The sequence below is a fragment of the Musa acuminata genome, chromosome BXJ2-6 (assembly GCF_036884655.1).
Source record: "Musa acuminata AAA Group cultivar baxijiao chromosome BXJ2-6, Cavendish_Baxijiao_AAA, whole genome shotgun sequence".
Lineage (NCBI taxonomy): Eukaryota > Viridiplantae > Streptophyta > Magnoliopsida > Zingiberales > Musaceae > Musa > Musa acuminata.
In genome coordinates, this window is record NC_088343.1 from 44,336,875 (window position 1) to 44,351,902 (window position 15,028).

General features: G+C 41.1%; 3 protein-coding genes across 3 annotated transcripts; 1 reads left to right on the forward strand and 2 right to left on the reverse strand.

Moving 5' to 3' along the window:
• Positions 1-82: 82 nt before the first annotated feature.
• On the reverse strand, positions 83-2,371 carry LOC135615904 (uncharacterized). Its single transcript, XM_065114987.1, has 5 exons — positions 2,223-2,371; positions 2,060-2,130; positions 1,861-1,941; positions 1,736-1,779; positions 83-356 (listed from the first exon to the last, which is right to left on the reverse strand). Exons 1-5 carry the CDS (start codon positions 2,272-2,274, stop codon positions 257-259), a joined length of 348 nt encoding a protein of 115 aa, XP_064971059.1. The 5' UTR covers positions 2,275-2,371; the 3' UTR covers positions 83-256.
• Positions 2,372-2,405: 34 nt separating this feature from the next.
• On the forward strand, positions 2,406-7,553 carry LOC135615902 (protein TORNADO 1-like). Its single transcript, XM_065114984.1, has 3 exons — positions 2,406-4,516; positions 4,659-5,899; positions 6,094-7,553. The coding sequence occupies exons 1-3, from the start codon at positions 3,007-3,009 to the stop codon at positions 7,480-7,482; spliced, it is 4,140 nt and encodes a 1,379-aa protein (XP_064971056.1). The 5' UTR covers positions 2,406-3,006; the 3' UTR covers positions 7,483-7,553.
• An 873-nt stretch (positions 7,554-8,426) lies between these two features.
• On the reverse strand, positions 8,427-14,479 carry LOC135615905 (probable protein phosphatase 2C 55). Its single transcript, XM_065114988.1, has 5 exons — positions 14,296-14,479; positions 13,440-14,195; positions 11,779-12,103; positions 9,960-10,109; positions 8,427-8,859 (listed from the first exon to the last, which is right to left on the reverse strand). Exons 2-5 carry the CDS (start codon positions 14,087-14,089, stop codon positions 8,566-8,568), a joined length of 1,419 nt encoding a protein of 472 aa, XP_064971060.1. The 5' UTR covers positions 14,090-14,195; positions 14,296-14,479; the 3' UTR covers positions 8,427-8,565.
• Positions 14,480-15,028: the final 549 nt, after the last annotated feature.

The following is a 15,028-nucleotide window of genomic DNA, read 5'->3' on the forward strand; positions in this document are numbered from 1 at the left end:
GCAAGGAAACTTATGATTGAATAAGCCTACAACTAATGCCAAATATTAAAGAGTTTGAACACTTTATAAGCAACAAAAAGAATCACTGAAAACATCCAATTATTTAAGACAATGATTACAATCTTAAATAGACCAGTATACTGCACCGAGGCACAGAGAGCATATATAAAATTCATGCAATATGTCAGAAGAGTAACTAGCATACTGCACTGTTGCTTTCATGCAATATAAAATTCCCAAATGTACATTATATACATCAGAAGAGTAAGCTAGCCCAAGCAGCAACAAATGCAAATCCACCAAATGGCGCAGGAAAAGAGTAATTTTTGTCTTCAAAATAAGCCGCCATGTAGCACCTAAAGACATCACGGACACTTGTAATGAGATACTGTCCGATAACTAACTAGTTTCAGCTTGAAACTTCCACTCAAAGAAGCATCAACAGCATGAATTGCTCTTGATCTTTTAGGTTGAGAGATTAACTCAGAATTGCTGCTCAACAGAATTAGTTCACTTACACAGATTTATTAGAATTAATTTATAAAACCATCTTTCTGCAGATGTATATTGCAAGACCAATGACTCGCAATGCAGGTGGATACCACATAAATGAATTTTATTGAGGATAAAAGAACAAAGAAGATCTGAAATAATATTATGAACAAACAACTTTGGTTACTCTTCCTTTTGCTCAATTCTTTAAGCAAATATCATCTTATCCGTGCCCATGTCTAATTCTCTCTCGTTATTCATGAGGCGAAAAAAATGATTTGTTTATCAATAAATGTTGTCATTAACAATTAATAGAGTAGCATATGGAACAAATTTTCTTCTAGAAAACAGGAGTTTCATTCATGGATGAAGAATAAGAATATGATGAATAAAAATTCACCATTGAAGAAGGCCTATTTCTTCTTGTTGTCGTTGTTGTATTGAAACAATTCATTCTAAAAAGCAGCAGTTCTCAAATTATGTCTTATTGTTGTACTAAAGCAGGCCTATTTCCACTAGAAAATACCTTTCTTCCAGTGTGACTGAGAACATTGCTTCTTCATTTTCCCTATATAAGCCCTTTAAATGTGAATCAAATCATTTAGGTCTAACTAAAAAAGTATAAGAACGAGAGGAAAGATTAGCATGGAACTAGTTCTTGTTCAAAATTCCAACAAATTAAAGCAATTGATTTAGTCTTAGAAAGACTTTCGTCCGAAAAGCACAAGGACAGAACTCATACTCAGATTTTTTTTTTTGATGATTACTGCATGCTTTTTTATCAGAACTCTAATAAAACTAGATGTTGTCTCACTTTTGAGCCACTTAGCTAGTCCCTGAAGACTAGAGACTGCATCTACAAAGACTCTTTCATCTAGCCCCTTCTTCATTCACGTGCCGCGAGTTAAATATATTGTTCAGAAGCTCCAGTTTTGTAACACTTAATAACTTTAAAATTCTTCTACAAAATTTTCTATGACAAGTTTGAAGGGACTATCCATTTTTAGTCTTATAAACCTAAATCCATTGATCATTTAAAATGTAGAAGCAGAAGCTCTGTCTTTTTTCTTTGTAGCAATAATCTTAACATATCAAAATCACCAAAAACGAGCAATCAAAATCAAATTTCATGAATGATTATTTCTTTCCATCTATATATGCATGTATATGCACACACTTATAAAGAAGCGCATTAAAAAGGGACCAAGCAAAATCATATTAATTTCTATCCATATATACTCACGATCCCGAGAAGGCCAAGATACCGGCAGTCAGAAGCCCTCCAAACTGCATAAATAGAGAGATTAAGCACAAACGATGATCGTTTACCCATCAAATTCAGAAGGGGGAGAGTGAGGGAAGACTAACGATGTTGGGGAATTTGGTGATCGGAGCTCCAACCAAGGCGGCCGTGTGGACCAAGTGGTAGAGGGCGGCGGTGCGCCAAACCTTCCATTGTTGATCGTTCGACGACCACAAGAAAGAAGGGGAAACGGAAATCATAACAATAGAGAGACCCAAAGATATCTGATAGAATCGAAGAAATGAGACAGAGTACAGCTCATACCTCTTTGAAAGATGGGTTCTGGGGGCTGAAGACATGAAAGCCGTAAGTCCCAAGGCCAAGCGCAGCAACGCCTGATTCCGTTGCAGAACACAAAGAATCTAAATCGATCTCGAAACGAAGTAACAAAGCAAGAAAGAGAGAGGTTGATGACGACGATTTGTACCGGAGATTGCAGCGGCCTTATGCCACACCTTGGGATCGATCGTGACCACCATATTGCTTTCGGTCTCCGCGCACCGCCGACCAACGCAGCCTTCTGCAGAGTCAACTACACGGAAGAGATTAAGAGCTTCTGTGTTATCGGGTCGGATCTATCTAAAAATCCGAATCCAAAAAATGTAGGATCCAAATACGAACTCAAAGAAATTATTTATAGAATAACGAAGATAAAAGAAATTTTGATGCTTGTTCGAGTAAGGTCAAAAGATTGAAGGATCGGCCACTCGTATGAAAGAACTATCACGTCCCAGTTCTACTAAGCAGGTGTTTTCGACCTGCATCTGCACACTTCTTTCTCCTTCATCCGCTTTGTTCGATTCTTTTCTCTTCAGCAAGGAAGAGAAACCATGCTAAGGAAGCAAGCGAACTGCTTTCTTCTTTTCCTTTTCCTTTTCCTTTTTGACAGCCTGCTGGAATAGATTCCGCTTAACCAATGCAAGAGAAGCTTCACTCACGCTGGTCATGCAAAATCTTTCATCACAGCATCTGGAATTGAACTCAAGAATAGTACTGCACATCTTCCTCTTCCGCTCATGAAGTAGTCCTACAAGAACCTGATGATGCCCCCAGAGTTGCAAGTCGGTAGCAGATGTGTGCTGGAACTGCACGATCTGCAGCTTACGACTAGGATTGCAGGATACTGTTTAAGATTTCAGAGATAGCTTGTTCTATGATCATAAACATCATCTTTTCATGTGGCGAGGATTTCACTTGATCCAGAGAAGCCGATGTCATCCAGCACAGCCACCGGCGGTATTGATGAGGCTCTGCATGCACTCAGGTCAGCGAGCAGTTCTCTGCAAAATATTCACTTCCACCAGTCTCAAATCAGTTCAAGCTCTTGCCAGATAGCAGAGAATTCGATGAGCATCAACATCTCTACGAACAGAGAAGGTGCTCGATTCCTCTGTCAGCTTCTTGGTGAGATGGCAGTGCAAGGGGGCAGCTTCAAGAATCTCATGAACTTGGCATTTAATGGAATGCAGTGGGAGCAGAGGCAACTTGAGAGCTTGTGTTCGTTGCTCGATGTCAGTCCAAGCCTCACATACCTGGAGTTCCAAAGAAACAGGTTCCGCAACGAAGGCGTGCGAGAGCTATCAGAAATGCTCGAAAGAAACAAAGCAATCAAAGCAGTCATATTCTCCGAGTGTCGGATCGAGCCGGCCGGTGCGAGCCTTCTGTCGTCGGCGTTGACGAAGAACGACACACTGGAAGAACTCCAGATATGGGAGGACTCGATCGGTTCGAGAGGAGCCGAAGACCTCGCGAGAGCGATTGAGGTGAACCCAACACTAAAACTGCTGATCGTATTCGACAAGGAATCCATCACTGCAACACCGCTCATCTCCGCGATACTAGCAAGGAGTCGGAATATGGAAGTTCATATATGGAGTAGAGATAATGGTGACAGGAGCTCCAAGGTAGTCGAGTTCACCCCTGAAGACAACACCCTGAGGATCTACAAGCTTGAGGCTTCAGGTTCCCGGAGAGTGGCCTGTGCATTGGCATGGAATTCTACTGTGAGGACCCTAGACATGTCAGGAATTCGTCTGAGATCGAGATGGGCGAAGGAGTTCAGAGTGGCCTTAGAACAGAACACAAGCCTGAAAGATGTCAGATTGTCAAGAACTTGCCTTGGAGACAAGGCAGTGGTGTATGTAGCTGCCGGGCTTTTCATGAACCAGAGCTTAGAGAACTTGCATCTGGATCAGAACTGGTTGACTGGAGTCGGTGTGGAGCATCTGCTGTGTCCCCTGAGCAGGTTCTCTGCGCTGCAAAATCAAGCAAACACGACATTGAGATCATTGGTTTTCGGGGGAGGGAAGACAAAGATCGGAAAAGCAGGTTTAGTAGCGATCCTTAGAATGCTGGAGACGAACCAGACCATTGTTCGATTGGGCATCTGCGGTGATGCTAGTTTGAAGCCAGATGATATCGTCAAAATCTTCAGGATCTTGGAAAGAAATGCAACACTGCGGTGGCTATCCTTGGAGGGGTGTGCAGGGGTTCAAGGAGAAATGGTGTTGCAGGCCATAATGGAGACCTTGCAGGTCAATCCTTGGATCGAAGAGGTCGATCTTGGTCGAACACCTTTGCAAATCGCTGGGAAGACGGATGGGATCTACGAGAAGCTGGGGCAGAACGGGAGCATGGTGGCAGAGGATGACTTGGTTGATGACTTGCCACTGACCATGCCCAGATGCTGCAGAATCTTCCTCTGTGGCCAAGAAGATGCAGGCATGTTTTCACCACTGCTCATCGTACCTAGCTTCACCGATCATTTTCTGTTCATCTTTATCATGCTGAATTCATGCTAGTTGTAGATCTCGAAAGAACAGATTAGTCCATCGTGATGCGAAGGGTTCATCTTCATATGCAGGAAAAAGCACCCTGTGTAACTCCATCTTCTGCAACATGAACTCTTCGAAGCTACCTTACGCGGATCAGATGAGAAGTCTGGTGACTTCTATCGAGCAGATCATGCGAAGGGCAGTCATCAAGATAAAGACTATATATGATGGTGATATAAAGATCTCGATCTGGAACCTCGCTGGTCAACATGAGAACTTTGCATTACATGACCTCTTCTTTCCAGGCTATGGAAGCCCCTCGTTCTTCCTGATAGTATCCAGCTTGCTCCAAAAGCCTGCCAACAAAGAACCGAAGAGCCCAGAGGAGATTGAGGATGACCTCCTCTACTGGCTCAAGTTCATAGTTTCAAACTCCAGGAGGGCAACAGCACAGTCCATGCTACCATATGTCACCATAATTCTCACCCACTCCGACAGAGTGTCGCAGCAATCGGGCGTCCTGCAGTCAACTGCTAATTCCATACAAAGACTCAAGGAGAGGTTCCAAGGTTTTGTGGATTTCTATCCCACTGTCTTCATGGTAGATGCAAGATCATCCATGTCAGTGAGCAAACTCGCACATCATCTGCGAAAAACCAGTGAAACCATCCTCCAAAGGGTTCCCCGAGTCTTTGAGTTGTGCGATGACCTGCGAACAATCCTGTCAAATTGGAGGTCTGAAAACTGCAACAAGCCAGCGTTGAGATGGAAGGAATTCGGTGAGTTGTGCCAGCTTAAAGTCCCAGCATTGAGAATTCGATCGAGGCACAACAACATCGACAGGGTGGAGCGGCGGCGGCGTGCAGTAGCAAATTCTTTGCACCACATCGGAGAGGTGATCTTCTTCGACGATCTCGGGTTTCTGGTCTTGGACTACGAATGGTTCTTCGGAGAGGTGCTCAGCCAGCTGGTAACATTAGATGCAGCAAACATGGAAAGATTCGAGAAAATTGGCTTTGTGAGCAGGACAGACCTGGAGAAGATCTTAAGAAGAACAATGCAGCATCAGAATCCTCTGATGGGCTCAAAAGTGTACGACAATATGGAGGCTGGTGATCTCATAAAGATGATGCTAAAATTGGAACTGTGCTATGAACAAGATCCTGGTGACCCACAGACTCTTCTTCTGATACCATCAATTCTTGAAGAAGGCAGAGGAAGAAATCAGGGATGGCAACCGAGCTCTCCTGATTGTGTCTATGTTGGGAGGCAACTGGAATGTGATCACTGGCACATGTTTCTGACAAAAGGCTTCTTTCCTAGACTACAGGTGTGTGTTTCCACCCATTTGCATAAAGAACAATGAATAGTTTTGTTAGGGAAGACATTACATTGTCATCGTGTGACAGCTTCAACCCTAACATGACAGTAAACTATGTTAGATCTTGAGATTGTTTCACAAGCATGGCTTTCTAGCTATAGAAACATCATACCTTTTATGATATATTGCGAGCTAAATTTCAGGTGCATCTATACAACAAAATACTGGGATCCAAGAACCAACAAGGTGCAGTTTACAGCCTAGAGAGAAACCTCATCTGCATGATCATCAATGGAGTCCATGTCAGAGTGGAAATTGGGGGTCAACTCGGCTCCTACATCGATGTTCTTGCTTGTTCTACGAAGACCGTCACGGAAACTCTCAGACTCTTCCACCATCTCATAATCCCAGCAATCCAAAGTATGTGCCCCAGCATCACCTTCGCTGAGAACATTATGAGGCCAGACTGTGTCAGATATCTGATACCATCGAGGTCGAGGAAAACCCAGTGTGTGCCTCTGCAACAGATAAAGCAGGCTTTGCTCTCCATGCCCGCAGACAGCATGTACGATTACCAGCACACCTGGAGTTCACTCGTGAGCAATAACAAGCTCATCTTGCAGTCTGGTTCAGATTATGCAAGAGGTCTATTGTCCGATGAGGATTTCCGAGAGGTGCTACACCGGAGGTACTACGATCTGCATCATCTCGCCGTGGAGCTGGCCGTGCCATTTGAGAGCTCGCAGGAGTTTGCCAAAGTGGTCGTAAACGACGCTCAACACACCATCGAACCCTCTCTATCGGGCATCGCGAAGGGCGTAGAAGTAGTTCTGCAGCGGCTGAAAGTTCTGGAGCAGGAAATCAAGGATCTGAAGCAGGAGATTCAAGGACTCAGATACTACGAGCATCAGCTTCTCATCGAGCTTCACAGGAAGGTCGACTATCTCGTGAGCTTCGACGTCCAGTTGGAAGAAAGGAAGGTGCCGCGTCTGTTCTACTTCGTCCAGGTACAGAACAACTCCAGAAGACTGATCACGACACTGCTTCCGGGCATGACGTCGCTTCGGCTGCACATGCTGTGCGAGTTCAAGAGGGAGATGCATGTGGTGGAAGACCAGATGGGCTGTGAGCTGATGCAGGTAGATAACCAGGCGATCAAGTGCTTGCTGCCTTACATGAGTGGATTGATGAAGCTCCTGACTTTTGCTCTCAAGATAGGAGCGCACGTTGTGGCAGGGATGGGGCAGATGATACCTGATTTGGCAAAGGAGTTCGCTCACTTGATCGACTCGTCGCTTCTGTACGGAGGGGCGGCCGCCATGACCGCCGGGGCCATCGGATACGCAGCAACCGGACAAGGAGGAAGAAGGTTCAGAAGCAGAAGTGGAGAGAGAAACATGGCGCAGGAGGTGGTAGGTGCCCAGCAATGGCTATTAGATTTCTTGAACTCTCAGAGGATTGCAACCGGAAAGGACATAGCTGAGAGATTTGGCTTATGGAGGGTGAGGTACAGTGACACCGGTAATATTGCATGGATCTGCAGAAAACACATGATACTGAGAAGAAATGAAGTCATGGAGGTGCCAGTTTGACGCATATAGATTTATCATCACATCTATCTTGTTGCTTCGTTGAACAAAATCAAATAATTGTTTTACATGTAGATCCAAGAGAGAGCTTCCTACTCCACTCCACTCCACCTTCGACAGTGAGATACCAAGCTTATAATTTTCTTTTCTTTTTTTTACAAAAGATAAGTAATTGCAAATCAAGATCTTACGATAAACTATCAAAGATTCTTTAGTTCTTCACCATTTGAACAATAATTACCCACATTTGGCAATATTTTGGGAGTAATTTGAAGGCTCTCCTGGAGCATATATGAACTCCATAGGATTTCCAGTGAACAAAATTGACATTGATGCTTAGGGGTACAACTCCAGATCAAAACTTTCCTAGGACACAATCAATTGAATTACGAAGCTAAGAGCTGTTTCAGAGCACAAATTTCCAAAACAAACCGCATAATTCCTTTAATCAATAATATCAACGAAGGCTGTTTAGATGAAACATTTGAGTATAAACAAGTCTTCATCATCCAATTGATTCCTTAAAGGAAAGAAATTTTATAAAAAAAGACGGAAAGCCATATTTTACTTGCAACTTGTGCACTCAGCAAACTGACAACTCTTATCTGCAGCAGCATATTACCTGAACTGGCTAATGAGCTAATCCATTCGTGTGGTTCAGTCAAGCATGCACTACTGATACCTGACGTCGAGAAATGATTGCTTGATGTCTTCATTTATCCAGTCTTCAGAAGTGAAACAAAACCTTCTTTCGTTTCCTATATATACCTCACAATCAGGAACCAACAAAATCCATATTAGATACCATAATATGAATCATGGTAACAGTGTGACGGTCTTGGATAACTCAAAACACTCCCGGATAAATCTTTGTAAGTTCACTTATTGCTCTAACTACAGGTTGAGTCACCCATTTGCTCTGAAGAACTGATAGATAGAACCTAAACTAAAAAGGACGAAAAATTATCGATTAAAGCATTCAATTTTCTCATATCTAAACTTTGATACAGCAACAAGAAATTATGCAGATATCCATAGTAGTTTCCAGAACCAGGAGCTGTAAAATCTGTGAGATGAGTGTTCCCATTAAGCATCAGATGCAGTGACGTGGGAGACGACAACAGTAATGTCATCAAGTTTGCCTCCATAGTATCGATATCCAGCATCTTGGGCAGCAGTTGAAAAAGGAGTTTGCCGGTTTTTATCTAGTGCTCGCTGTCGTGCAAGTGCAGCTATCTTCTGAGCTGTTACCTGAGGCCCCAGGCCAGCTCTTGTGGCATGGACGACAACAGCCGTAATTTCATTATTGTACAAGTTATCAAACAGTCCATCCGTTCCAGCAATGATGACATCACCAGATGCAACAAGAAAGGTAAACACCTAGAATGAAAATAAAAGAATAATTAGTTTTTGCTTGAATTGTGTTAAGAGCAAGCATTATAAGCACACTAATAAGCAAGCTCTACAAACCTTACTCAGGACTAAATATAGATTTTTGAAGAAAAAGGACCCCAGTTTAACTCGTGATAACTTCCCTAGTAGCAATCTCCTAATATGAGTATCATATTTTGCAACTGTTGTTCCTGTTATGATATGTCCAATATGCATTGGTACCACTCAAGGTGATCTGGTTTTCATTAATTTCTTGGCTTTATAGTTAGATTTTGATAAGAATTGAGTTTGATCAATCAAACTCAAGCCATTTGTGCATTCTAGACAATTTGACTAACAAAAGAAAGAAAATATGATGCTATTTGTGAGGGAAGGAAAAAAAAGTAAAAGACAGACATATAAAAGTTGTGGATATGATCATGAAATGGAGAAGATGTTGCTATTAATGAATTTGCTATTTGTTGCAGCTCTAGTGTTGGTCATTTACCAACATTGATGTAATGTTAATTCACCAACATACAAGACAGAAACAAAGAATATGAGAGAACAAAAGAAAATGTATCTCTTAATCTCTTACAAAACTTGGACATGTACATAAAGGAAGATGTTAAGAAATTCAATATCAATACCAAGGTTCACAAAACTTCCTGGTACAGTCCGGTATTCGACCAGTTACTGGGTACATGGACTAGGGTAAACCTATAAGGAGTGACACACCACCCAGTATGCCTGGCACTGGTGCTGTACCACCCAGTACTTTGTCAGCTTAAGCTATTATCCCTTTTAGTTCATTTTTTAGCTTCTAGTGTCCATTTTTTTACATGTTCCTATAGAATGAAATCACAAGTTTAAAGGTTTGTTTGGAGAAATATAAGTGTAACACTATGACAGATTACTCATGATACCAAGCACTCATTATCAATTAAAATTATCTCAGAACCCAATAGATACATTATTACACTTCACTAGAATAACAGGAGAAGCCATGATATCAAGCACTCATTATCAACTAAAACTGTCCCAGAACCTAATAGATATATTATTGCACTTCACTAGAATAACAGGAGAAGCCATTGAAACCAACTGACCTGTGCAGCACTGGGGAGATCACTGCCATTACCACTCTCAAGCTGATAAGTGAAATTGAAATCATGCTGTTGTACAGGTGACCTAATGATCGTGCACCCATCTCTCACAACTATGAAGCCACTATCTCCTAGATTGATTGCATGAATGCCCTGCAAATAGAAAAAAAAAATGAATAGGCATAAAATTTTCGTAATTGTAGAAAAAAAAGCAAAATATGTGAGTTTATTTTTATTATACACTTGCAAGTTTCATAATTCATGATAACAAAATGGTGAGACAATTTAGCAAGGCATTTCAACTACAATTTTACGCATCTGCACAGCATTATCTTGTGCTAGGTTTGAGAACATGTTGTATATGATGGAAAATAGATGCATCAATGATTTTAGTGTCATGCCAAGAAAAAGTATTATTAATGTGTACCATGTAGCTTCATCTTGGATGTCGCTCATGTCATAATAATTGAGACCTAACAAATTGGCACTGTATATGATAGCAGAAGAATATCAGCTTCATGCTAACCGGAGGATACATATTAATCTCTAGAAGTGAAATATATATCATCTGGCAATACCTACCAGAATAATACATCAGTTTGGCTAACACTAATATAGAGAGACGAAAAAAATCATATATTTAAATGTGTCTCAGGTAAGTTGCAGATGGATCAGACAATATATCCATATGTAATGTTTTATGTTCATTAATTGTGCTAAAGGCACACAATTAGAGAACTAGAGCGAGTAATAGTTCTTTCATCTTTTGAAAAGATTTTTCTTGTATTAGGAATCACAGTTAAAAATTTCAATCTGGAGCCTTACAATCTATGCCGAAATGGACTTGTTATATGCAAACCTTGAAATGTACCAAGAGCATCCTGCCAAATGAGACTGTTGACCTCTCTTCCCCTTCCTGTTCTCAATCCACTGAGGGTGTCTAAGGCAAGCTTGATATCAAGTATATTGATAAATGCGTTCATCCATCAATCACCACCAAACAATATACGCTTACAATTATTCCTTCCTAGAGAGTAAAACTAACGTAATCCTAGCCAACTCCTTGTTTGTTCCGTTACATCCACCCAAAATTATTCCAACATCCATCTGTGCAAGTTGAGGCCCTAAATCTTATACTCTAAATCAATCACCATTTTCCATCCAGCTTCTACAAAATCTGAAATGGTCCCTCGTGCATTCTCTATTTTTCTAATTAAGTTCGAAATCATTGTTCAATATGTGACCTTTGAATAAAAAGAATATATCCTCTAGCTTAAATCAACAGTTAACTTGTAATCCCAATTTGTTTATATTTGCCAATACAGGGATGGAAGGTGAAATATAATTGGATCACCATTGCTAATAGAAAACATGATAAACAGAATGAAAAACAACTAGAGCGCAATGCTCAAAAATATGAACCTGATTAAACCAGAAGAGAAAAGTAAAAGCAGGAACAGTACTAAGACAAAAATGTATCCTTTGGGTCTTAAAAGGCACAATAGTGAAAAAAATCAAAACTAATTAATAAAATCTACATAAACAAAAATGTATTGGAGAAACAGTACCATGACAGAGAAACAAACAAATCAAAGATACAGGGAGTATGTTTAATGCAAATGGACATGGCAAAAAACAAGCTGAACAATACAGAACAATATTTTTATTTAAACTATATCTAAGGAAACAGAATAAATTTAAAATACTTGTGCTAATAAACCATGGCATTGGAAAATAAAGCAATGTGAGATTTGTTGGAAATAAATGTTATTAACTGATACGTTTACAAGGAAAGACAGATCAAAAATAAAAATGTAAGTACCTGGTCAGTGAGTGCAATGATGCATGCTGTCGAAGATCCCCTGGCTTTAGTTATTGAGTAGGCTTTATCAAGAACCCTTGCAGGATCGACACTGCCTTTTGGCTCTTCTTGAATCGCGTTTACTGAATTAGACATAAGTTCTCTGGCATACTGTCCTGCATCAATACCAAGATCAGCCCAACCACCAACACCATCTGCCACACCAATGACTTGCTCATTAACACAAATAAAATGAGCATCCTCTCCTCCAGTTTCCTCCTTTTTAGGGTGTGGTAGATAACAAGATCCAGAGAGCAGCTTTAAGAACTTGTCACCTAGAATTTTTCTGCAACAGAAATAGAAAATTATAAAAGTTGTAGTAGTAGTTTCATCAGCAAGTTAATGCAAAAATAGAGGCGAAATCACCACCGAAGACTTTCTTTAACGAACTTCTTTAAGAGGTGAAAAAAACGTATTAGAAAAGAACAGAAACTTCAAGAAAATTTGGAAGAATATCATCCAACAAATGAATCAACAAATGATGATGGACAATCCAACTACATTGGAAAAAAATAGAAGCAATTGTAAACTATGAAACAAGCATCTCCTAACACCCTGAATGATTATTGTTAGTGCTAGTCAATTAAGATAGACAAAAAGAATTACATTGGAAAAATAGAGGCAATTGTAAACTACGAAACAGGCATCTCTTAACACCCTGAATGATTATTTGTTAGTGCTAGTCATTAAGAAAGAGACAAAAAGGTAATACAGGAACAAAACATAACATTTCTAATAGACTGGTATGATACATATTTTTAAATATGATGCTAATGAGCAATATTAGATGATAAGTTGATGAGAAGCTTTGGAAATTAAAATAAAAACACTTCTTGAAGCTCAACCAAGGATCATCACGCATTTGACAGTGAACCTGTTCCTCCCTTTTCTGTAACCTAGAAAAAAGAAAAGGTGGGACCAAACAAAGAGCTAACAGCACAGACAAGGATGGATTTGTGAACAGAAATTATTATCCAAGGTCTTAAATACCAGTTGCACTGGTTATTGCCACTATCAAAGCATATTGCTTGCTCCAACTGGTACTTATATATTTGTTATTCTTTTTCGATGATCCTGCACATTATAGATCAGTGTCACCTAACATACCAATACTCTACCAATCTGACAAGGTGGATTGGACTCAGATTTTTTTTATTTTGTATTATGTTGTGGTGAATTTATTATCATTCTAGTGAATCCTTTTTTTCCTAAAAGAATCACATTTGTTTTTTAAACCAGTTTTAAGACCTATAATCAAAGATATTGGTATGTGACCAACATGACGCTGGTACATGAGAGGGTCTAATAAACATAAGTGATAAGACAAGTCAGTATATCCTGCATAATCTGATCACAAGCTTTCATGAACTGTTACATCTATTGAAACTTTAGAGCACCAGAATCATAAATTATCATGTTTAACCATGTGATGAACCATTGGATGGACTTTAGTGATCCGCACAACATATAATGACAGTAGGATAACAGGCATCAGTGACTAAAAAATGTGTTGTGCTGCAATAGAATAGCAATATGCAAATCATGAATTCTTAAATCGCAGCTAACCTAGTAAGCAGGCCAAGTAGTATGAAAATGAAAGGGGAAAATGTCCAGTAACATACTGTTCAGAGTTGAGATCAGGAGTCTGAAGCTGCTCCTCATGCATGGCTGCATCAAAGGATACATCAGGAGCCACCCCTGCAGAGTAAGGTGCCGTACATGATGTCCGATAATCTTGACTCCCCGGATCCACCAAGGATTTCGATCTCCAATTCAACCCATATGCATTAGACCAGAAACACTTGTAGATCATATTAGTACCCCAAGGTTCCCGATTTTTCAAGCTCCCACTCGCTCTCCTGCAGTGGTCAAGGCCCTTGTAGCTATAACCAATATCGACCCGCATCACACCGCTCAGACCATTCCCAGATCTGGCGTTATCCTTCGCCAGGTGCCTGGCGAAGGAATCGGACCCTCGCAAGAAAGCGCTGCTGGCGGACATTATGCTCCACCGAAACGGAAACCTCTGCGCCGGCTGCGAAAGCTGGTTATTGACGCTCCTAAGGAGCGTCCCGATGCCGGATTGAGTGGCACGACGGTCGCAATCGCTGGAGGACGGCCTCGAGAGGAGATGGAAGCCGGAGCCGAGGGCGGAGAAGGGCTCGGAGAGGACGAAGCAGGTGTTCCCGAACAAGAAGCTCCGTCCGCGGCTGCCAAGGAGTTCGGACGAGGTCTGCAACCCTTTGTGCTTCGGCAAGTAGGTCGATGGCATCTTCTATTACCCTCGCAAGATGGGAGAGCAGTACAACAACACCGGAGATCTCATCACCGTCGGCTCTTTCTGGTCCAATTTTAATGGGGAGTGAATCGAATCAACCCTGATGAGGAAAATAAAGATTGCAGATGAACAGTATAACCAAAAAAACCGAATAGTAGAAAAATTAAATGAAAAATTCAAAACAAGAAGTTCAAGATTACCTGCTATCTTGACGACACCCTCCATCTCCCTCCTCCTCCTCTCGCGTAGTCTATCTCCATCTATTTCGAATTGAAGGCAAGGAATAAAGAAAGGAGAGGAGGGGAGAGTTGGGTTTGGGATAATTTGAGGTGGAGGCGCAATGAAGACGGGTGGAGAGGCGACGAGAGGAGGGAGAGGGGACGGATAACGCGAACGTATTATATATCTCCCTCCGTCCGTTAACTATTTAGCGTCCGTCAAAGAAACCACAGCCGAGTCTACGGTCCTGATAAACGTGTCGCTTTTCTATCTCGAACGAGTCGTGCTTTAAACTCCTCACCTACATCAGTCGCTACCTACCCTGTTATTGGAGACATAACTGGGTCCCATCCTTTGGCCCCATCTATTGGGAATCACAGAGCTGGTACATCGGTGAGTAACTCTTGCTATGGTTGGAAGTGTTGCTAATCGTGCTTCTCCAACTAGCTATCCGCCACCCACCTTCCCACACGGACGGAGACAGTAGTGGGCCACGAAGCGGGTCCCACCAGGGCTCGGTTTCTGTCTAATAAAACCCAGGTGAAACCGAGGGTCACGGTCAACATCTCGATCTCAATTATTGTACGTTTTTCTATAGGTTTACTTTTCCAGCTAGAAAATATATAAATATGTGCTCTTTATTTTTTATTTTTATCTTAGTTTTATATTACATATATATATATTATTTATTGAACTCTCTTTCTCCTTTCGATA

Excerpts from the sequence above, each read along its gene's own strand:
- LOC135615905 (XM_065114988.1), bottom strand. The coding sequence starts at position 14,089 with ATGCCATCGACCTACTTGCCGAAGCACAAAGGGTTGCAGACCTCGTCC. Across the intron at positions 12,104-13,439 it reads CCTGATCTCAACTCTGAACA|AAAAATTCTAGGTGACAAGT; the intron begins GTATGTTACTGG and ends TTTCTGTTGCAG. Across the intron at positions 8,860-9,959 it reads ATCTCCCCAGTGCTGCACAG|GTGTTTACCTTTCTTGTTGC; the intron begins GTCAGTTGGTTT and ends TTTTCATTCTAG.
- LOC135615904 (XM_065114987.1), bottom strand. The coding sequence starts at position 2,274 with ATGGTGGTCACGATCGATCCCAAGGTGTGGCATAAGGCCGCTGCAATC. Across the intron at positions 1,942-2,059 it reads AGAACCCATCTTTCAAAGAG|GTTTGGCGCACCGCCGCCCT; the intron begins GTATGAGCTGTA and ends CAACAATGGAAG. Across the intron at positions 357-1,735 it reads ATCTTGGCCTTCTCGGGATC|GTGCTACATGGCGGCTTATT; the intron begins GTGAGTATATAT and ends TGATGTCTTTAG.
- LOC135615902 (XM_065114984.1), top strand. The coding sequence starts at position 3,007 with ATGTCATCCAGCACAGCCACCGGCGGTATTGATGAGGCTCTGCATGCA. Across the intron at positions 4,517-4,658 it reads CTGTGGCCAAGAAGATGCAG|GAAAAAGCACCCTGTGTAAC; the intron begins GCATGTTTTCAC and ends CTTCATATGCAG. Across the intron at positions 5,900-6,093 it reads GCTTCTTTCCTAGACTACAG|GTGCATCTATACAACAAAAT; the intron begins GTGTGTGTTTCC and ends GCTAAATTTCAG.